The sequence below is a fragment of the Sinocyclocheilus anshuiensis genome, unplaced genomic scaffold (genome assembly GCF_001515605.1).
Source record: "Sinocyclocheilus anshuiensis isolate Anshui unplaced genomic scaffold, SAMN03320099.WGS_v1.1 scaffold1207, whole genome shotgun sequence".
Lineage (NCBI taxonomy): Eukaryota > Metazoa > Chordata > Actinopteri > Cypriniformes > Cyprinidae > Sinocyclocheilus > Sinocyclocheilus anshuiensis.
In genome coordinates this window covers 604,393-628,538 of record NW_015539914.1, presented here as the reverse complement: position 1 = coordinate 628,538, position 24,146 = coordinate 604,393, and the positions used below count along the sequence as shown (strand labels likewise).

The 24,146-nt window shown below is 36.5% G+C and overlaps 2 protein-coding genes across 2 annotated transcripts; both read right to left on the bottom strand.

The window, feature by feature from the left end:
• Positions 1 to 13,694: 13,694 nt before the first annotated feature.
• LOC107686412 (growth arrest and DNA damage-inducible protein GADD45 gamma-like) lies at positions 13,695 to 15,319 on the bottom strand. Its single transcript, XM_016483382.1, has 4 exons — positions 15,182 to 15,319; positions 14,978 to 15,079; positions 14,563 to 14,773; positions 13,695 to 14,450 (listed from the first exon to the last, which is right to left on the bottom strand). Exons 1-4 carry the CDS (start codon positions 15,232 to 15,234, stop codon positions 14,337 to 14,339), a joined length of 480 nt encoding a protein of 159 aa, XP_016338868.1. The 5' UTR covers positions 15,235 to 15,319; the 3' UTR covers positions 13,695 to 14,336.
• A 2,492-nt stretch (positions 15,320 to 17,811) lies between these two features.
• LOC107686399 (cyclic AMP-responsive element-binding protein 3-like protein 4) lies at positions 17,812 to 23,837 on the bottom strand. Its single transcript, XM_016483366.1, has 10 exons — positions 23,740 to 23,837; positions 22,968 to 23,108; positions 21,866 to 22,205; positions 21,653 to 21,750; positions 21,476 to 21,568; positions 21,253 to 21,359; positions 20,455 to 20,523; positions 20,261 to 20,345; positions 19,960 to 20,050; positions 17,812 to 19,008 (listed from the first exon to the last, which is right to left on the bottom strand). Exons 2-10 carry the CDS (start codon positions 23,097 to 23,099, stop codon positions 18,620 to 18,622), a joined length of 1,404 nt encoding a protein of 467 aa, XP_016338852.1. The 5' UTR covers positions 23,100 to 23,108; positions 23,740 to 23,837; the 3' UTR covers positions 17,812 to 18,619.
• Positions 23,838 to 24,146: the final 309 nt, after the last annotated feature.

Sequence of the window (24,146 nt, the reverse complement as noted above, 5' to 3'; positions counted from 1 at the left end):
CATTACTGTTGAAGAGTAATTAGCTGGTGAATATGATTTACCTATTCATGTTTGTGAAACATTCATCATTCATATCATGAACATTGCAATGTTTGAAGTGGATGTCATAACAAATGTCAGTAGGCTGGGGAGATTTTAAAATAAGTGATTCATTCAAAAATTTGTTAGATCTTACCTTCATGCTGTGGAAATACAAACTGGATGACAGAAGACAACAAGCGCAGTGCTGAAAGGGGGCGGGGCTAAATAAGGTCTATAAAAATCTATAAAATATCCATAATTGTTTTTAAATAAATATTGAAATATCTATTTGATATAAGGAAATCAATTGTCTGGGACAATTATACAATTATGAATGACAATTATTAAAATATATTATTTAATTATTATTAATCTGATAATTGTCATTTTCATAATAATCATTTAGCATTAGTGTAATTATTAAAACCAGCAGTTTTTAGTGGTAATATAATATATTTGTATTGATTTTGACTGTTTGGCCACAGAATGCCACTATTGACCAATCAGAATCAAGTATGCCAAAGTGTAATAAAGCTAAAATGATGATTCCTCCTCTTTTCCTGACTTAATATTGTAAGAAATCTTTTCAGGAGTCCAGAATCAACTGTCATTTGAATTATTGGAGTGTTTAACTGTGGCAGACTGACAGATTGTGTCACTGTGGGTTAGGCAGTGATCTCATCATGACTGGACTTACATCAACATGGTGCCATTCAGAGCAAAGAAAAGCCTGAACAACTAAGTTACATTTTATTTAGAAGTTATTAGCATAAGATACAGTTAACAATAATTCTAAATAATATTGCACAAACCTACCACCATCAAAATGAACCAATGCATAAATTTCATTTTTCAAATACCCTGCTTAATAATCGTTTAATCACACTTGGCCGTGCACACTTTAATCATAAGCATGTACTGGCCATAGGGAGAACCGGGACTTTCCGGGTGGGCCGATAGATCTCCCCAATCCCCTATATAAGGTGCTGTTTTAAAAAAGTAACTGCAAAATGCAAATACCTCAAATGTGTGAAGAAACGGTGCAACCCGATTAAACCATGCATCCGCCAGCCCTGGGTGAAAGCAGGCCAAACGTGCACTGCACTTCTGCAGCTCTACCAAGTGATAAACCAAGTCTACCAAGTCGCTTGATCCATTCAGATTTGACTCAGAATTTTTTGTTTTATACATAATGTTGCTGTTATTACTTATGATAAATATTGGTCAATATAAATCACTTTCATAGAGGTTGTTTTCATAATTTCTGCATGTGTTTACACCATTTTTTATTATAAATGTTATAGTTTATTATTTATTTATTTATTTATTTATTTTACAAACCATATCCATGGTAACAAGGAGCATGTTATTACTGTGACTATAATATTATTATTAATAGTTTAACTTTTTAATCGTTCTAATGAATTTTAATTGAAGTAAAATGTTAATTAAATTAGAGCTTGATGAAATATAAATAGGCCTGTCAGTGTGTTACATAAATTAGGTGTTAACAATTTACCAATGTTACCGTCATTACAAACCTGTATGACTTTCTTTCTGTGGAATATTTAAAAGTTTTTATATATATATACATATACATATATATATATATATATATATATATAAGAGAAGTCAATGGTACCCAAAGTGGTTTGGTTACCAACATTCTTCAAAATTTCTTTCACAGAAGAAAGCGTTTAATAGCAGTAAATTTACCTAGCTCAAAATCAGTGCTTTACTCTCAAGTGCATTTCTATGTGACAAAAAATGCAATATTAAATCAGTTAACTGTATTTGCAGTACATTCAATAATATCTGTCATTATTTGTTTCTGTCCTTTTTTTTATTGATTGATTTATTTACTCCATTTTAAGGCCCTAACCCCAACAAAAACATTCACGGGTGGACTCATGGGCTGGATTTGTCCAGGGCCAAATTTTTGCCCCAGTCCAGCCCTGCTCATAAGAACATTACAATAAGACGCCCAGTGAAAACGGACACACTTTGTAACAAAAGAGCATTTAATAGGCAACATTTTGCAAGACTGATGAGTGTTCGTTCTCATCCAAATGAATCTTTTGTTGAGATGACGGCTGACCCAGAAGCTCCCACAACGGCCCGTCATTCTGGGTCATGCAAAACCATCTGCCCCATCACACGCCCCTACAGAGGGTGTGATTGTAATTTAATCACTGCACAGCCTGACAATGTAAACTCCTCTAATTACTACACAAAACAGAAAGCGATTGACTGAATGCAGTCTAGCACTGCATGTGGCAGTTATTGCAGATTTCATTTTAATAGATCAAATTAAGCCATTAAATAGATTGTCACTTGACTGTACGGTTAGCCAGTATATTAACCCCAATTAACGATGCAGATATTCATACATTATGCCACAAAGTTTACTTTTATATTTGTTAATTTAGCAGGTAGAAATGACTTTGATTATGCTGTTTGGTCCATGACTCTCCAGGAATTCTTGATTGGTCATTTTTTGTGTCCACTGTTCCACTAAAATGACCACTCAACAATAGAGTATTTGATCATTGCGCCTGACAACCAGTTAAGCAAAGTAGCTGTCCTAGTTTCTTGTAAAGTTTCTCTCGTATTGTCCGTCATGTCTCATATTCGCACATGATATTATAATTTGTTTAATTACAGTTTATCTATACATGAATATTAATTTTGTGGTTTTGTTGTGGTTATATATAATAAAGACAATACATATATATATATATATATATATACACTAGTCAACATCTGAAATGGATCAAAACCTTTCATCAAAGTTGTCCTAAAACTTAAAACCAAAATGCGTTCTTGTCTTAGGACAACTTTGAAACTTTGATTAACTTTTTTGATCCACTTCAAATGTTGACTACTGTATATGTATGTGTGTATAAAAAAATCCGTAAAATTTACGGTAAAAAACCGGCAGCTGTGGTTGCCGGAATTTTACCGTAAAAAATACGGTAGCAACGTTTTCGGTTTTACGGTTTTAACTTAAATTTACAGTTAAATACCGTAATTTCATTAACTGATATATGATTATAGATAATAATTCTATATAAATTACTAATATATAAAAATATAATAAACATATATTTTTTAATATATTACAAATTTATATATTATTAAATATATGTGAAGGGGGATTTGGGGATTTATTTAGCAATAATGACCAGCTGATATATCCCTTATCTAACAATTTTTCTTTACTTTAATGCATCAGGAATGATTTGTATTTGCCTTGTTATGGTAAATCGTATAAGTCACATCAATATGTCAAATGCAGACCCCTTAACTGAGCCTCTTTTGTGTAGAGTCAATGGATGTCACATGATCATTTTTTCCTCTCTTTGAGGGGTGAAAGTGTCTCATTCTGTGCTCCAGCTCTTTCTATTCATTTGCAAAGCAGATTTTATTTGGGCCAAAGTGTGCCCTTTCTTCCCGCTGCAGACCCACGCACACTTCTCTCCCCCTCCCAAACCACTGTATCACTCCTGTTCCTCCAGCCAGCCATGTGTCAGTGAAAGAAAACAGAGTCAGATTTCCTGTGCAGGAGCAGCAGCTGCCACTGTGCCACACACCAGAGCTTTCAGCACACGTACAGAAGGGATTGATCAGGACGCATCAGCCCGTCTCTCTCTGAATGTGCCATACTGCTGCCGCTTGTCCTTCCCGATATGTATCTTTGGCTAGAGCGTTTCTCTGGATGAGTACAGGAGCCCGGCTGCCCGTCTTTGTTGCTCTGCTGGGTAAAAAGCCAGGGAGAGAAAGAGCCAGAGAGATGGATTGGGGTGGGGGGGAGGTCTATGCATTGTCTCTGGAGCCATTGGACACGTGCTAACATCTCTCTATTCTTTCTGAGCCAAAGCCACCGTGGCCTGAGGCAATGGCAGCTGTCGAGGAAAGGGAGAGGAGAAGGGAATCAGAGAGAGAGAGAGAGAGATAGAGCACAGCTGTCAGTTCCCTCAATCTGCCACTCATTAGGGACAATAGAGCTGGAGGGTCAAGAGGCCCCTCACTGGACCCAAATTCACTTTAATGTCCACTTTTTCAGCAACAGTTTGCAACACATATTGTAGCGATACATGACACCTTCAAAAGCATCCATCAAGTAAGCCACTGATAGACCCACACATACTGTTATACTGCTGCTGGGTTAAAGAATGTGGTTGGGAAATCCATGTAATGATGCTATTGTATGGCACTAGATTGTCCCTTCTGCACAGGATCAACTTACTAATTATGGGCAATGTAGCTAATGTACATTATCTGTGACGTGACAACATAGTTTCTTTGTGCAAATGTTTTCAAATCGGTTTCAACTGTTTTATATTTTGAATTTCTACCCATTTCCACCGAGTTAGTGCCTCTAGCTGGATATTATTCCAGTATTCACACACACTCACACACACACACTCACACACACACACACACACACACACACACACACACACACACACACAAAAGGATTTTAAAGATGTCTGACTGCACTTAAAACATTGATGTAGAACCATTTTCATTTAGAAATTGAATAGAATTGTTGATAAATTTAGCAATTAATTATGCATTTTGAAGTAGAAAGACTGAAATAGTATTTTCTTTTAAAACTTACAACTTTGAAAAATGTATTTTTACAATGTGGATGGATTTTATCAGCAAAGTGAAACAATCATTATCTTTATATTAAAACAATAGAAGTGTACAGTATATATGTACAGTATATAAGTGTACAGATGTCTGCACTGTAAAAATATCTGATTATAAATTAGTATTTCTGCCTGTAAAACAAGATATATGTATTTCAGCAGCAAAAGTCTTAGTAACTTAGTTAATGACTTAACATCTTATGAAGTACTGCTTTCAAGTGCATTTATCTGTTTTTAGGTTAAAAATATATTTTTACTAGAAAATGAGTCAAAAAAGTAATTAAAAACTCATTAAAAGTATTTTTTTCAGTGTAAATTGTGGGTATTGAGGTATAAAATCAGTCATTGTGCTTGCACTTGATGTCATTCATGCACCTGCAGCCAAAACATCAAATTCAGCACAGCTTTCGTGTGTGTGTGTGTGTGTGTGTGTGTGTGTGTGTGTATTTAGGGTGAAAACAGGTGAAATGTAAGTGGGTAGAGATATGTTTGCCTTTTGAAGAGCCTTTCTATGTGGAGACTGTCTGTGTGGGTCTGAATGGGGGATTCTCTCCCTTTGGGCTCCAGACTAACGTTAGTGGAACCGTATTCCCATCTGCTTCTCCCGGGGGACCCCCAAATGTCATGAAGGAAGGAAGGGAGGGAGGGATGAAGGTGAATGAGTGCAAAGGGAGGAGGGTCCTTTAAGCCTGAGATGAATAGAGTTGTGCAGAGCAGAAGATATAGGTGCACATAATATCAAATTAATATAATAAAAAATGAAGAAAATGAGAGCATATAATTGAATATTATAACTCTGTATACTACAGTTGAGCAGAATGTCATTATACAATGTTGTGGGAAGTCAGTTAAAAATCACGAGGTTTCAAACAGTGGGAATAATGAAGAGATAACAGTAACAAAACAGACTCTTGTTTTTTGTTCATTTCTAGCTGGTAGTGCCTCTGCACAAAATGAGAGGCTGTGGTTTACAGGCACGTCCACAATCATTAACGTCCTCTAATACAGTCCGAGGATTCCTCTCAGCCCACCCCTCCATCACAGAGGCACTAGAGGCTCTTTAATTTGGAGGACATAACAGCCCACTGCAGACCTTCAGGCACAGGCAAAGCCTTTGTGCTCCTTCCATTAGCTCTGGAGGAAGGAGCAGGGGAAGCCTAACCCACCCATCTCTGCTTCAAGAGCGTATCCCCCCACTACAAGCTGTATGCTGATGAAACAGTTTCACTTCTACCCGGCAACCAGGATGGCTATCACTTTACCACAGTGCAGCTCGTTCACCTTTCCACTTCCTCTCATACATCTCTCTTGCATTTTGTCTGTATGTACTCTCCTTCGTCTCTTGCATTATGTTGCATGGTGTTGCACTTGTTCTCAGTAGGTGCAGTTTTACCAGCTGCATCCTGTGTGTCTGAAAACCGGGTGCTGGTCGTTGTTTACACGATCAACATGTGTGGCCGCACATCCCTGTTCACACACATAGCAGCACCTGCATCTGCACAACATCATGCACTGCAGAGCAGCAATAGGGTTGTTTATAACACTGCTGTGCAATTTTGACAGATATTGAGGGAATATTCTAGATTTTGCAGCTTCTTTGGTGTTGTTACTGGCATTATTGTTATTATGAATTAGAAATATGCAAAATTATAATAATAATATATAGACACTCAAATAATATTTATTATACAGTATATATATATATATATATATATATATTTATTGAATATAAAAACAAATTCAAATACGATTCTAATAAAAAAATTTTTTTTAAATATATCTGAGATAAAGAATACCCTTCCTACATGTTATTGACTTGTAAACGCTACAGTTCACTGTACAATTTCCTCTACTTATCCCTGTGTTTGTTTGTTTGTTTGTTTGTTTTCCTTCCTTATAACACTGATAAATATGTTTACTACTATACTGCAGGATCTGTAATTTGAGGGGTACAATAATAGTTGCAACAGTCCTACAGTTAAGCTCTGATTGGCTAACGGCTTAGCCTGTCTCCAAAGCAACAGAGTATCTCAGGACAAAGACATCCCATTCAAGCATCTTCAGTGTGCTTTCTCTCAGAGAAAACAAGACTAAGTTTATGTATTAAACGCCCTTGAACTTTGGCAACCAGAGAAACTCTATTGAACCCTTACATGACTGTTGTCATTTGTACGTTTTTGTGCCCTAAAGATACAAAAAGTTACACATTAACCTAAGTTAAATGTTTTTAAAGTGACAATTTTAGAGACACCTTTGAAGACTGAGAATGAGAGAGATCCAAAATCAATACCGAAGTTTGACCTGTGGCGCACGACCCTGGTTATCCAGGATAACAAAGGTGATTCATCTGACGTGGGATGTAGACCTGATCACAAGAATGCAAAAAGTAGATGATAAACACAAATGACATCACAGGGGTGGTAAACTCTGCTCACCCCTTTTGAGCCAAATAAAAACAAGCTTAATCAAAACACCTCTTTGATCCAAAACAATAATAACTCTGTTCAAAACTCCTTCTCATTGAGACAGTTGAGCAATCTTTCAACAACCAATCAGAGCTCTGTTACCACCAGCAACAACCCGTACACCAGCAAGGCAATGGACCCAAGCTTCTGATTGATCAAAACTCCACGAGCACTCAGCTGGCAGCCCCTCCCTTGACTCTCTCTCATCCACACAGATTAAGCAACATCATCAAAACAAGGAGAGCTTAGTTTTGTTTTCCTGCAGTAGCATGGCTCCACTCAACAACAGTGGGCTGTGTTTTTCTATTTGGTGGAAAGAGAGTCTTGTGAAGGCAAGAGGAAAGGAATAGGGCGAATCCTTGTTGCCAGGGTTACAGCGTTCTTTGAGGAAGCAAGAATGATGAGATTGGGTGAAATATAATATGTGTTACTGAAAGCAGGGTGTTGCATCAGATACATTATGATTCAATCATACTGGAAAAAAGTAACTGACTGGTAGTGCATATTAATGTTGTGTAAATCGTGTGAATATTCCACCAAATTTCATCCTGTACATGTGATGGTGCAATATAAAATGAATATACTTTCTTGTTGCTTGATGTTTATTGTTTACTTTGCACAGAGACCAAAGAAACTTGAAAACTGTTAGAAATTTGAAATTTAATTTAAGTAGAACGTAGATTTGTGTATGTTGAATGGGATTTGTGAATTGTTTTAATTTTAATTCATTGCAGTTTCATTATTTTATGTCATTTGTAAATATAATTTTTTATTATTTAAATGCATTTTTGTTTATTTATTTATCATTATTTTTATTTTTTTATTATTTACTTTTTTATTTTTGGTATCAGCTGGGAACAGTTACATATTTATACAAGTTGCATAGGCATGTAGGTGCATACAGCCTTAGAAGTTGTTTTATTTTATCTTTAAACCTGTACAGGATATGTACCATTTTATTTTATATCTAAATATTAATATTAAAAATTGTATTATTCAAATGCATTATTATTATTTTATTTTATTTTTTTCAGACCAGCTGGGAATTGCTAATCAAAATGGGAAAAATGGGAAAAAAGTAGCATTAAAATATTGACAGTGCTAACAACTTGTGTCTGTTATAGCCTTATAAGTTGTTTTATGTTACGTTTTGTATAGCGTATATAGTAATATCTGTATGACTTTAGTCAAAGGATGTCAACTAACTGAAGGGAGGGGAACCTCTCCACACTGGATCTATGTCAATATCAGACAGATGCTGTTGGGAAGAGAGTGAGACAGAGGGCGAGGGAGCATGCTTTGAGTGTCTCACCGTTTACTATTGCTTGTTTGGACATGTCAAGGGCATCGGTTAGTGACCCTGACCTTTCAGATCCAACTGTCAGGAAAACAAAACTTTTTCCATCCCACATTGAGCAGCTTCAAAATGTCATTTTCCTTTTTTCTGCAACCCATTTTTATTTCATTTGTTTGCTTTGTACTCTATACCCTTGCCTGTGTGCAAAAGGTACAGAATAAAATCAAGAGAATGTAACACATCTGTAAATCTTTTCGTTTTGATGAATCATGTCATTTGGTTGATTACACTGCAATGGCCTAGCTGTTAAAAAGTTTCTCTGTGTTTGTCTTTCTATTGTCTCTTTGTTATGTAGGAAATGTTTTTGATGACAAGCAGGTGCATTTATAGAGCTTAGACCATCATAAAGATCTCTGGAGTCAGTGCGGCCTCTAGACTCCTTTGATACCCTTGTGTAATCCTGTTAAACTCTAGGGCTTCTTGCACTAAGCCAGTTCCATCTTATCCTTCTGGATTAGGGAACTAGTGAATTGGTGAGGCTCTTTAATCTGTTTCTCTGAATCAAGCAGACTAGAAATCAGTTAGTGATACTGTATTATTGTTAAGTTTAAACATTCCTATTATCTGACAGACTGGGCTTGTTCCTGTGTGCTGACATTTGTCTTAGTGCAGTGGAACAATCAATGACTGCATAGAATACAACCATGCTGTAAAAATGTTCTCAGGGAACTTTTTATTTGAAGTGTCTCATAAGTTTTTGCATTAATGAATGGTATGTCTGATATGGAATCTGTTCTTTTTGAAAGGATGCCTAGAACTTCTCCAGAGGTTTCCTATTTTACAGTGTGCTGCTGCTCAGAATGCTTTGGGTAACACAGCTGCTAAAACTCTTTGCCTAAATTTATCCTGACACTTTCTCTTGCTCTCTGCTTCCTTATGTGACCATTCACATCAAGCGCATTTGCGCTTAGTGGTGTATTTATACTGCAGCAGGAAAATGCTATAACACCTCTGCTATAGTGAGTTTGAATGTATATTGTAGATACAGAGTCAATTTAATACATTTTTGTAAACAAACTGTAAGATGCAACATACAAATAACAGCTGCAATGTATTACATGTGCAAATAATATGATTTACACACTAAATCCAGCAGAAACCCCAGCACAATCTGCCTATTATGTCAGAAATCTTCCTGAACCTCATAGCTGTTTGCTGCAGACCCCCTCCTTAAATGCATAAAGTTGAGCATTTCTCAACTTTTTCACACTATCATTGCTTTCCATGGTCTGCTGTCAATCCCACAATCATGCATTTTTATGATGCTGTGTCAAGTCATTTTTAAAAATACCTCACCTCATACTTCTCTTTCTTGGCCTCTGAATTATCCTGAAGACATTTCTTGCATTTGTGCATGCAAGTTATGTGAGAGTTTTTCTTTAAACTCCATATGTAGCTCACATTTGGCAATCTGCCGTACCTGCAGTGTCATCTGCCACAGACTTTCAGATATCTCAGACATGTGGAGAGGCACATAGTGTCGCTCTCACAACATACCTACTGCATTTCATGTCTGTAAGAATTAATCGTGTCCGTACAGCTCTGCATTTGATTCTGATATTTCATGGATGTCAGCTCTGCATTCTGAAATATCTGGCATACATGCTTATACCAACATATTTAAGCATCATATTTGAACATTAGCAGCACCGCCAAATTTGTGACTGTGCCTCTCCCACAGTGACAGCATAGCACAGACACATGACTACAAAAGATAACCTAAAAATGCCAGGAATGTTGACACTGTCTTCCACCCTGCAGTACTGCCTAAATAGTAGATCAATGAGAAGGAATGCAGAACAATCTGAGCAGCATGTGACCCATGAATATCCTGGCGCTGCCCTGCACTCATACCACACAGTTCAGGCCTGAATGTAGTGTCTGTACAAGTGCTACAATGCTATTCTGGGCCTGTTGGTCCATGTACTCTGAGATCAGAACTGGTTACATAAAGAGCAGCCAATCGTAATCAGGGAGATCACAGAATTCTTTAGAATGGAAAAAGTACTGCTTATTCAACAATTACAAGATTGTTTTTCTGTTCCACAATAATGTTTAAGCATGTTCACCGAAAAATAAGACCTGTGTGAGTTTCTTTCTTCTGTGGAAAACAAAATACATTTTTTTAACAAGTTTCAACTGGTTTTACAGTTAAAGTCAATGGAGTCCAATGTTGTTGTTGTTGTTGTTGTTGTTTTTCATTTTTGCATGAGCCTTATAAAAAGGTAGACTGATATCTGCAGCCATGTTCTCTAACTTAACTATCAAGTTTTTTTGTATTTTATATTTACTATATAAAAAAGCTTTTTCTGGACATGTTCCTGGATCAACATCTTTTGTTGATCCTGGATCAACATTACTGTCCAAAAATAAAGACCTAACCATATCCCTACCCCTAAACCTAACCCTACCCATAATTTATTCCTAAAAGCAGTGGGAAATGATAGGTAAATAACAAGGGTGTAGAAGCATCTAACCCTGATTGTAATCCTGAAACTAACATTTCTTAAAAACGTATCCCTCGATTCTGATTGGTTGATTGGAATGTTGTTCCAGGATCAACAAGGATGTTGATCCAGGAAAATGTTGTAATTGGTGAAATCACGTTCACCTTGTCATTATAGTTGTGGCCTATTCTTAAAGAATTAGAACAATAATTAAAACATTATCATTATAGTTATCATCTTTGGTGAGAACAGGCCATAACTCTGAAAAGCTTGTTCACATACACAAGCATTAAATTCATGGCATTATGGTGTAGTTACATTTACCGTTGCTCTACAAATTTTCACTGGCAAAATCTAGTAATTTCAATAGGAATCCATGAGATTTGCATGAGGATGAAAGAATTCCACATGCAAATTTCTCAACAATTTTCGCAACATTTGGTCATGCAAATTCATTGCACTGACAGAAAGCTGCTTGGTTTGAAAGTGACTTCCTTGTGTGCTGTGCTTCATACATCTACATCAAGGGTGTCTAAACTCGGTCCTGGAGGGCCACTGTCCTGCAGAGTTTAGCTCCAACTTGCCTCAACACACCTGCCTGGAAGTTTCTAGTATGCATAGTAAGACCTTGATGCGCTGGTTCGGGTGTATTTAATTGGGGTTGGAGCTGAACTCTGCAGGACAGTGGCCCTCCAGGAGAAGGATTGGACACCCCTGATTTACATTATTGACAAAAAAACAACTGACTTTTTTGTCTTGTGAAAATTTCACAGAACCTTTGCAAATGTATCCACACCTTTAATCATAACCACATGTGTGAAAGGGGCATCTATAATCCAATTAGTTCAAAACAGCACTAACAGAAAAAGCAGATGTCAAACCCAAAATTTGCTCTCATATCTTCACATCTCATTGTTCCTGAGTCACTAGACCCAGAGAACACTATGTCTGTGGCTGGTGATCAGAGCGAGCATTAGTGCTAACAGATGCCAGTACTACTGTCTGGGTTGAGTCACTAGCTGCAGGGCTTACAAAGGAGGGGCACATGTGTGCAATGCAGACATCAAGCCAGCTGCAAAGCGGTTTTCAGGGTGAAGTGTTTTTTCTTTTTCTTCGGTTTGTTGAAGCCTTGTGCACCTGTGAACACAAATGAGAAACAAAATGTTTTAATCGGTGGGGAGCAACAAGTCATTGCCTTTTACAAGGTGGTGAGTAGTCTAATGCTGAAACTCTATTCACAGGAAAGTTTGGTGACCTTTCACTTACGTTTCCTGAAAAGTACTGTGTGGAACTTTACTGTGTGTTTTTCACAGAAGGTCTCTTGGTCTCTGAGAAAAACGCTGCGCCTTGGGCGGAAATATGATGAGAAATGCATTTCATATTGAGAGCATGTGAGGGCCCGTCACTAGTCACATGCAGTGCACTCTCCTCTGAGCAGGTGACAGATGTGTGAGTTGCTTGTCATTCAGTGAATGCAACAAATGACCAGACAGAGTAAGGCAGACATATTACAACATTTATTTAAAAGTATGTAATCTGTCTGATATTTTAAAGGAAATGCAGTCTAGATTAGCCTCTCCCCACAAAAAGCAGCTCAGAAAAAAAGTGTCAACTGCACCTCTGAAACAGATATAAAGGCATTTTTTTGTTTCTGAGAATACTTGGACAGCTGTGATGAAAAAGACTACAAAGAATATGTTTGTGGGTGTTTGTTACTAGAATGACCTTAAGGGGATCTCCATGGTACCTCCTTTGCAATTGACCCAGTTTCTTGACTTCAATGCATTAGCTGTTATTAATTAATGAAAGTAAACTGCAAAGATCAATTACTATCCAAGGGAGTGTGCGATTCTCTTTGTGAAACCGCTGTCTGCTGTTCTTTGTTTTCATAACAGGTGTGTGTTGCTTTGTGTGTGCATGAGCTTAGCTTTCTTGTCAGTGGACTTTCAAGTGCACAAAGACTTTTCAGGCACTACCTGAAATGCTCTTTTAAGTTTGGATGCACTTGCTTCGGGCATTTGCCATCTGTACACAACACCTGGTGCAAGTATTTGCTGTTAAACATATGCAGCTTTCTTTTCAGAAAATTTCCAGTGATGTAACTTTGGAAGACAGCACGAGGCTGACTGGACAGCGTAACTAGAGATCAAACAAACCGCAAATGAGTGTCTTACTGGTAGTTTAGCACCCTTTCTCTTGTAAACCACAAACCATATGCACACAATGAAGTTGAATGAGTTGAATTGACTTAGTAAATGGAGTCATCAAGGAAATGGGATTCGTATTAACTTGCTGCTAATGTACTTCAGCTTGTACAAAATATGTATTTTTTATTATTACATTTCATAATTGTATTTAATGCAAAATAAAAAAAAAGTGCATTTTAGATTTAAAATCACCCCCTATATTGTAACCTTTACTGTCAAGACGGCTCAATTTCGACTGTTGTGTTTGGTGAGTTCAGCTCAATTAGTCATCCTGCCTCTGCTCCAAATGGATGGTGCAAAACCTACACATGACAGAAGTCAGTCCCCCATTGCAAGGGGGGCGCTTCAGTTGAGCAAGCCCTTTAAAGAAAGCAGCTGGTGCATGGGTGGTGAAAGTTCAGTAAGAGCTTGGAGAGGTGCCAGTTTCTCTAGTGCAATCGCAACCTCTCTTTCTCTCTTGTAGACTGTGTTACTGAACTGCCCTGAACTCCCTCCTCTGATGTAACGGAGTGAAAATAAAACACATTGCTGAAAGGTGACAACTTTGAAATGAAACATACCACTTTTAAGGTATTTATTTTAAAATGTATTGCAGAAATGGTGGCTTCTTCACCACAGTTTGACATTGCATTATGAATATTTGACAAAAAGCACAACTTCATAATAGGAACCATTTATGGTAGGATGGGAACCCCCCCCCCCAGGATATCACAAAAGACAAGTTACACTAGTGTCCATGTAATATTTTTCAGACAACACCCCAAGTGCACATTAGACCTCAAAACATCTTCAAAATGTCACTTAAACTTAGTTCCTCTTTAAAATCCACATCTCATTCCTCAAGAACACGAATTCCAAGGCTCTTCTTCGCCGTCAATCTCATGAACGTGCTCTCACAGTCCACCTGTCCTTTACTCTCCTGTTGTCTCCGCGATGCCACCACAACAGACTTGAGAAGCACGGGAGCTTTCACTTTTCCATGCTCGTCCAAAAATAGATTCTGAACATCAGCTTTTCCAGGACGGCCAACCGTTCGCTGGGTCAGTCCACTTTTATCCTCCCAGTTGTGAGAATAATCCAGGCAAGATCTCAAAGCTTTTTCGCTTTGCACCGGTGTACCCTTTAGGATGGACATCTTCGACTTGTTTCTGGTTTCATTCACGTGCCAAAACCATCTCCTATCAGCGCTCTGGCAGAGTAATCGTAGGCACCCATTCGTAGACATTGCGGCTCTCCTCACAGAACAAGCTCAATCTCTCAAGAGCAGAATCTTTCCAAGAGTCAGCACTGGGGCTCTTTGGGGGAAAAAAATAGAAGCAATATTAGTAAGACACGCAGATGTAGTGCAAATGTAGGTGTTGACAAAGTGTAGGTGCAGATGCAGTGAAGAGGAGTTGAGATACTCACAGTTACAAGTATGCAGTGTACGTCCTTAGGTTCCTCATCCTGATCACTGCCCACAATGTTAGCAAGACGTTCAATGTCATTCACACGAACAATGTTGATGTCGTTGTCGAAGCAGAAGGCTTGGATGAGAGTGAAGTGGATCTGCAAGGCGATGTCACATTCATACTCCTCATCCGTAGCCAGGACGCAAAAAGCAACGCTGTCTGGGTCACTGAGGTTGCATAAAGGAGATATGTTGATTAGGGAACGGTTCAGCGTGTGCTGCTTGCATAAGGATGCACCCAATTATTCATTATTGGGAAGACTAGGTAATTAAAGAAACATTTCCATATGCCACCCTCTCAGTGTCTAATGACATAATGCATACTAAAAGCATCACCTTAAGCCGTTTAGTAATAAATAAACAGATACTTACACATTCATGACTTGTGCAGACTCATACACCCCAACGGTAAGGCAGTCCTGCTTCCTAGCGGAGACCAGAAGCTCCTCTAGTGCCGTTCCTGCACTCTGCATTCTGGAGAACACAACCGGCGTGTTAGTCAATATACTTTACCTAGCATTTCTTTGATAAAACGCAAAAAAAACGAAAATAGCATCAGCTGAATAAGAAACTCACCTATCGCCAGTAGCAGCTGCGTTATCTTGTCCACTAAATTCTTCAAAAGTCATTGTTTAAATCCACGTTAAGTCGCGTTTTGCGTGCGTTTCCCTTGCGGTGAGCTTTGAGTTTATGACGCCGTGTCAAGTGCTCGCCTTGTTTTATACGGAATCAGCTGAGTTTATCGGCAGTGGGCGGGCATTCCGCTCATACCCGGTTCTGATTGGCTGGTGGCAAGGGTGTATGTAAATTACTCTGATGCAATCGCCTTGACTGTAAACAGCCCACGTGGGTATTCAAATATTACTCTGTCAACAACACAAAGTACGGCTCGTGCTCGTTCTTACTGCTCGGGTACAAACTGCGTGAAGTTGTTGAGTTCATTTTATTATTTAATCCCTTCATCTAGAAAAACGGAATTATGCCAGAGTTAATGTGGTTAACTCTAATATCGCACATTTTAATTTGTTTTATATTGATGTTAATTAATCTAACCCTCACAATGGTCCTCACAAAGGTGACTTCAGGTAGTTGGTTTGTTGTTGCTCCAGTTCAAACCAGCTAGGAACCAACTACCATGTTTCATGCATGTATCCAGCAGGGTTGCTGTCCTTGGTCTCCACAATGTAAGCAAAACATGACCCCCACCAGCCCCACAGACACAAAGACTGGTGAGTGAGGCACACGCCACTCTTTTGCATTTGTAAAGGAGTCATCCTAATTTATGTGTCTTTGTCGTGTGCCCATTAATGACTGCTTGGCTGGCCCTAAAGCAGGAATAACAGCCTCATGTTCCACCTGCCCCTGGCTTTGTTGCAGACTGCAGAAAATGTGTCCCAGTGAGACCAAGAGCCAAAACTTTTGTTCAAACTTTGGAAGTCAGTCAGTTGAATGCATACATAGAAATAGCAGATAACTATCACTCCACCTCAGGCCTGTTTAGCTCTTAATACCACGTCTAAAACGGTGAGCAATGTTATTCCCGTAAATAGAGATTAATCAATTATTCAGTAACACCTCGAAACAGCGCTGCACATATCAGACTACAACATCAAGTCTTGTTCAAACTGGCTATTGTAAGTTCGGTAATTCTGTATGCAGCAGTTTGCTGACACGACTATTTAGTTGGTCTTAACTGGTCTCCCAGCCTGGTTTCAGAGAGGTTATAGGCACTTTGAGATAGTCAGGATGGTAGAGTAGCTGAAGACCATTTTAATCGTCTGGGAGACCTGCTTAAACCATCAAACCTGGTTTAAACGGATTCTTACAGCAGGGTAGAGTAGATATGACTTGATCTATGTTTACTTGCAACTTTTAGAGACGTTTCTCCTAATATGCCAAATGATGTAATAACTAATGCGTCAATATTATTTAAAAGCACCGAGATTTGGGGTTTATGATTGATATTACTCTTATGTTAGGCGCCATCTAGCGGCTGTGCACAAGTGGCCGAGTGAATCACGCCATTCAGATACAAAAGATGCACTTGCTCATCATCTCAAATAGCAGGGATGAATATTTGCTCATGTTGAAACACTCCATAAATTCATGCATCTGAAATCAACCCTGCAGGGTACTGATACACGATACCACAGTTAAACACAGTACAACTGGATGATCGAAAGTGGCATTATATCAACAGATTTATTGTTCTCCTTTTCTAAAGCCACATGTGCAGAACTAATGATAGCACAGTGATTCGAGATGTTGTGGCGCCATCTGCAGGTACAACAATGAAATAAGAAAAAATGATTTATCAGCGTTCCACAGATATTTAAATGTCCTTTTAAACTCTTCTAATTTACTCTTGGTCATATATATATATATATATATATATATATATATATATATCAGCGTTTTTACTTTTAACATTGTAAGCAATGATATTATCTACTTGTATATACTTAATGAGCTTTTTTTGAGGTTATGACGTTTTTTTCGTATGTGTGTCAAAATAGATTGGTACAGATTTACGTCTCAGTTTTAGCGAATGCATTTGCATTAAAGTAAAACAGGATAATTTAGATTTTTATAGGTTACTTTGTGTTGATTTGCATTTCTTTCTATCAGCCTAAAAAGGACATGTCTGACTGTGATAACATGCTCGGACATGTACAGAAGACTGACCTAGTTTCAAGGTTTCGTCTTTTAAATATGTTCTTGGTAACATATATATATATATATATATATATATATATATATATATCAGCGTTTTTACTTTTAACATTGTAAGCAATGATATTATCTACTTGTATATACTTAATGAGCTTTTTTTGAGGTTATGACGTTTTTTTCGTATGTGTGTCAAAATAGATTGGTACAGATTTACGTCTCAGTTTTAGCGAATGCATTTGCATTAAAGTAAAACAGGATAATTTAGATTTTTATAGGTTACTTTGTGTTGATTTGCATTTCTTTCTATCAGCCTAAAAAGGACATGTCTGACTGTGATAACATGCTCGGACATGTACAGAAGACTGACCTAGTTTCAAGGTTTCGTCTTTTATAGATCACTTTATAAGAATCCCAGTTTTGAAATTAGTGCCATTATATGCATGATGTCTAGTGTTATTATCAGTATTATTTTATTGTTCATTCATTTATTTATATCAATTTTCATTGTGATGGAATGGAAAAAATGATTTTTTTATAGTAAACTGATCATTTTTTTATTAATTATAACATGATAAACAGTTTATGAACATTCCAAGTTTACAGATACATCAGTGCATCATATGACCAAAGAATGAAAGAAATCAATAAAAAAAAGACTGCAATAAAAAGTATTTTAAGAAACAAACAAAATAACATTAAAAAATAACATAAAAATGCTTCTCTGACACAGCAGATCATGACATTCTTTTCATACGTATATACATATACAGACATAAACAATTTTTTATTTGTGTGGATATGTGCAACACTATGCCCCCTCTAAAATGTACATTTAATGCTAAATTTACAGCGGTTTGACGGAAGAGGTTCTAAGCCACAAACAATGCACAAGCAAAAAAAAAAAAAAATGTAAAAGCTTTTCCCTTTTCTAAATACACTCCCATATCACTAGGACTGATCGTTTTTCAGTAGTGGAATCTCTTTAAGCATGTGGCTCCCTTACTAAAAAAGGGAAAATTATATTTTACTAGATGCCCAAAAGACCTAAAATGTCTCAAGTAATACAGACAAATTAATACATTTCCTGAATGTACTAAAACTCAATGTGGACGCAATGCAGAGTTCAAAACAATATGACAATATGAAATTCACGTTTCCAGTCATCATTTGTGCAGATGAATAGGACAATAACATCCTAACAAATGGCTGCTATTATTAAAAAAAGTGCTGTTATAGCATGACAGTAGATCCATGTAAAAAAATAAAAATGAAGGAAAAAGAGAAAATGGCTATACTGAATTTTTCATCTAAAACAAAGCAATTTTTGTTTTAGATGCTCTCCTACATTTCATCAGATCGGTGCTGTTGTATTATAACTGACGTGGGTTTCTGTTCCATCCAGCTCTCCTTGGTTTTGCTCTGGCTGTCGTAGATCACCGGAGATGCTGCTGAGTTCCTGTGGGACTCTGAGAGAGATCCGTCCGCTTTGAGATCTGACTGGGCAGGAGTGGGGAAGTCAGCAGATGAGTTGCTGTTGACACCAGACTCAGAGTCAGACTGCTCGACCCGCTGGTAGTCAGGTGTGTGGTTCTGAGCGCCGGACAGCAGCACCTGGTTATTCTCTACAGTGGCCATGAGGAGGACATCCTGATCTGGCACTTCTTTAGCAGACGTGGATATAATGTCGTCTTTCAGGGTAGCTGGATAAGACCGCAGGGCTCGGGACATTCCTAGAAGCAGGGGAAAACCATGTTTTTTAATTATGCGTAAAGCACCAGTACTTAGGTAGAAAACTGAAGGGGAAAAAAAAAAAATCATAACACAGTTATTTTAACCTTTTTGTAATACAATATTTTAAGTAGGTTTTTTTTTACTTTACTTTGCTCCAGGCATATTATAGTTAAACAAAACTAAAACATAAAAATGTTTTGTTACTTGAAATAAAATAACTGTTAACTGAAATAAAATATTTAAAAAATTAAGCTTATTTTATTTCAGCTAGTTTCCAAGGCAACATTTCTCATTTTGGTTTACTTTAACTTGAACTACTAAAATAACTAAAACTAAATAGACTAAAACTAATAAATAAAAAGTAATAACAACTATAGACATATTTAAAAACATACTAATAAAAATGACAAAAACGCACTACCAAATTGCTAAAACTTTAACAAAAATTAACATACAAACAAAATATAAAAATAAACTATTTCAGAATATTAACAAGATTTATAATAGTATATCAATTACACTAAAATAACCTCCTAGATATCTAAAAAAACATGAAGCTTGTATCTTTTATGTTTATATTTATTTTACTGCTTTTTTATTGACACTTACTAGACTATTTATGTATAACTTTAATCAATGTTTGTTTGAAAAAGGGCACATGCTACTAATTTTAATGCAATTTAAATATTATTAACTATTTAACTTATTTTTTAAACAAATTTTTAAAATAAGGAAGTGTTTATTGGCATATTAGTTATTGATATTCACATATCGTTAGCATATTAGTTATCCTTGTTAAATTAGCATCAATTATTGTGAGATTTCACTGGTATTGATTACTGAAACTGCATTACTGTATAAGTAGAACAATACAGTACAACAAAACAGAATAACAAGCAGGACAACATTCCTCAGCACCCTATGGAAACAATGACAAATGTTGTGCTCACCTGTAGATGACGTATACAGATCTTTCTGATTGCTGCTGCCAAAAGGATTGACTGAGGGGAAAATGATCAGACAGAAAGAAAGCAGGAACACCTGAAAAAGTGACAACAGAGAAGGTCAGGAAACACATCACACTGCCATTGTATTTCTGCAAGACACAAAGTTTCCATTACATGCTGGTGAAAGATTACACTCGTGCATCATATTTCATTTATGACCAATAAATATGTGTTCAAATAAAACCAACTCAACAGAACTACAACCCCACTGATAGATTACATTCTAGAGTGGCTAAATACTCACCATAATACAAGTGCTAGTTGTGGTGGTTTTCATTGTGTACATTTTCACCATAGCCTGCAGTTTTCTTAGCTGTTCAATAAGGGATCTTTATATAGAAAACCAACAATTGTTGTTAGTAGCAATTAAGTATCATTAAAATCTTCACTAAAATTATGTTATGCTACTGATGATGAAAACACATGATGAAGGCTTACATGTTTTGTTTCTGCAGCATCTCAACTTTCTTCTGTAATTCCTGGTTGTGAGCAGTGCAGATCGCAACCCTATGGATATAAAAAATATTATTTCAATTACTTAAAACTATTTAAGCAATTTACAAATAATATTCAAATTCACACTATCATATAAAAATTTGGGGTCAGTAAGATTTTTTTTAAGGAAATTCATACTTTGACACAGCATTAAATTGCTCAAAAGTGACGGTAAAGTCATTTATAATTTTACAAAAGTTTTCTATTTCAAATAATTTCTGTTCTGAACTTTCTATTCATCAAAGAATCCTGGAAAAAAAAAAAAACATTAGAATGATTTCAGAGGATCATGTCACACTAAAGACTTGAGTAATGACCACATCACAGGAATAAATAACATTTTACAACATAATAAAATAGAAAACAGTTATTTTAAATTGTAATAATATTTTACAATATTACTGTTTTTACTGTATTTTTGAGGATATAAATGAAGTCTTTGTGAGCATAAGACACTTCTTTCAAAAATATTTAAAAAATCTTACTGACCCCACTCTTTTGAACGGTAGTGTAAATCACAAAAACAACACAGTGTTGCATCTTTGGTTTGCACAATATATATAATTCATTCCTGAAACCTTATTCATTGAATTAATAACAGCTGAAGTATCAACTGAACTACAACAGTTACAAGCACTGAATACACAGTATATTGTGCAATAGCTTCATAGTTAAATGTTAAGTGCTTCCTGTATTTTAAGAAACATTATGATTGTCATAATGTCTGTCTCTCACACTAACCTGTTCTCTAGGCCATCAACGTAAACTTTCTTCTTCTTGCGACTCTCCTGAGCAGACTGCTTATTCCGGATCTTTCTCCTCACCCTCTTCAGGGTCCGTTCCTCTGCCTAAAGGCACACAGCATTTTAGCTAACACTATCATGTTACGTTGAATTTTGCATTTCAAAATTTGTTGCAAAACATCAATATGAAAGCACCATTAATCAGAACCCATTTCTCTTACCTTTGTAAGAGGCATATGATTTGGAATGGTTGCACCTTCTTTTGCCAGAAGTCTCCTCTCCTCATCAGTCAAAACAATCTCTTTGAACTGGAACTGGAGACAAAATATGCACATTATATCTGATCTGAGTTGTCATGGTAACAATTTGCTGTTTTCTTAAAATCATTTGAAATGTACCAGGTTGTCTGGTTTGCTGCTCTGTGTGGAGTCTTCAATCGTGAGTGAGCAGGGCAGCACGGGGGAGAAGCCATCTTCCATACTATCATCCAAATCATCTGACGGGAGGATAATAAAATTTATGATGGGACACTTAAATAAACCATTTGAACAAAAAAAAAAAAAGAAACAAGAATATTTCATATGGCTCTACACACCACAACATGACCTTACCTACATCTATGAAGACATCAGACTCTGGATTCTCTGATCGGACACTCAGCAGGGCATCTGTGCCCTGTGGCAGGGTGTAGCAGTGGTCTGTCTGCACCACCTGGGCCTTGTAGCTCTCTGTCACACATTCGGAATAAAGCAGAGGCTCGACACCTGGACTGGGGACGGTGTCTGTCTCACTGCTATCATGTGGACTCTGGCAGTATGGAGGGGTGGTGTCCTCAGAGATGCCGCTGTCACTGCCGTGAGGAGACTGAGACAAGCAGTTGATAGTCAGGCCGTCCTCTTCCTCACCCAGAAGACTGCTGAGAAAGTCCTCTGTATCCATTGCACTCAGCATCTGCAACAATAAAAGCATTTCTTTGTCTGTCTGTCTATTTAATCTACATACTGTACAGTAACTTCTATTTAGTTATTTATTATTATTATTCAAAATAAATTTATATAATTGTTAACAATAAATGTATTTAATTTGCAACAAAGTCTGTCTGACTGTCTATCTATTTATCTATCATGCACAACAATAATAAATATTAATATTATATATATATATATAAAATGTTATATTATATGAAATTACATTACTATTACTTTAATAATAATAATGATCTAAAATAAATAATTTTAATGTCTTTGTTAACAAATGTATCTATCGATCATGTACAACAATATTTGTTATTATATTAATATTACTATTGTATAAACACATTCCATTCAGCATTTGCAAGAATAAAAGCATCTTCTGTATTATGCAATGATAATTGTTATTATTAATATTATAATAATAATATACTTATTTTTATTATTTATATTATGATAATTGTTATTATTAATATTATAATAATATACTTATTTTTATTATTTATATTTTTTAAATATATAATATATTACATAAATACACTCCATGCAGCATTTAAAAAGACAAAAGCATTTGTATCTAATCAATGTATTTCATAATACTATAAAAGGTGCAGTTGCATTTCATTTTTATCGGTTTTCTTATCATACTAGACTATATAACTATATATACCTTTTACGTGACAAAAACATGAAATTAGAAATTATTTTCAGATTTAGTTCAATGGACGTGGAGGTTACATACATCATGCTCTGAAAGCAAATCATCCAGCAAGTTATTCCCCTCTGTGAGGAACAGATCACCGGATCCTGGGTCTTCATATGGGAAGATTAGACCAAGCAGGTCTGTGTTCTCCATATCCTCGCAAACTGACATCTGACAGTGCTTTAGAGAAGTAGAAATCAAATGAGACTATATGAAACGGCAGATCTGCAGCGACACTGCGCACTGACAGCCCGATCAAGTTCAGACCCCGCCCACTCATCATGTGACTGCATTTCCGTCTTAAACGCAACACCACAAATGACAACCAACAACTTCACAGCATTAACAATAAGTCACAATCGCAAACACAAAATGATTATACTGTGTGTGACAAATAGTTTTAAAACCCGTTAAACCAGGAAATACTACTATAACACGATGATAGCTCAGTGCAGATAATAATGTTACTAGTGAAAAAACGATACAGGTCAAATTTGAATCTGATTTGGTTGTGTTCCGATTTGCTAAATATTCATCACAGTGACAATATGTATCGCAGAGTTTTAACAGATTTATTGATAATGACAATAATAACGCTATTAATAATAGTAAAACTAATAAAAAAATAGAACAAAATATAATAGAACAGGACAATGGAATTATGATCAATTGCATATATTATAGGAATTAAAGTATTTGGTAAAGCATGTGAAAGGTCTGACATTTGACAGCTTTACAGTTACAGTAAGAATTGTGAATTTTGCTAAGGCAAAGTCGAGAAGCATCTAAAATGCTTTAAATAAACCCTTACCTCTGATGATCTTGTACAGAAATAACATACGTTGACAGACAACAAACGGGAAGTGCCTTCACTCTTTGTCCCGTTCCTGATGAAATCACCCTCCAACGAGGCAAAAATTGCGTCATCACGTATGGGCGCGTCAGTGGGTGCACGTCTTCTGAGAATGGCTTTCTGGGAGTTGTAGTTTTTAATGTCATGCCTCGCATACGCAATTTATTAATCTGTAGGCTACTTTAGGAAGACTTCGTGAAAATGTTATTGCAAGTTTAAATGGAAAAATCCATTAAAAAAACTTGTGCATTATGATTCATATCGTGTGTATAGCGTTGGCTATATTCATAAATTGTTATTTTTGTACACAGTGCAACATTCAAAAAAGTAACCAAATAACTTTTAATTATATGTAAAAAAATATA

Coding starts and splice junctions, on each gene's coding strand:
- LOC107686412 (XM_016483382.1), bottom strand. CDS start 15,234: ATGACTTTTGAAGAATTTAGTGGACAAGATAACGCAGCTGCTACTGGC. Junction 14,774..14,977: donor TCTGCACAAGTCATGAATGT/GTAAGTATCTGT, acceptor ATGCAACCTCAG/TGACCCAGACAGCGTTGCTT. Junction 14,451..14,562: donor TACACTGCATACTTGTAACT/GTGAGTATCTCA, acceptor TTTCCCCCAAAG/AGCCCCAGTGCTGACTCTTG.
- LOC107686399 (XM_016483366.1), bottom strand. CDS start 23,099: ATGTCAGTTTGCGAGGATATGGAGAACACAGACCTGCTTGGTCTAATC. Junction 20,524..21,252: donor GTTGATGGCCTAGAGAACAG/GTTAGTGTGAGA, acceptor TTATATCCATAG/GGTTGCGATCTGCACTGCTC. Junction 19,009..19,959: donor TCTGTATACGTCATCTACAG/GTGAGCACAACA, acceptor CCCTGCTTCTAG/GAATGTCCCGAGCCCTGCGG.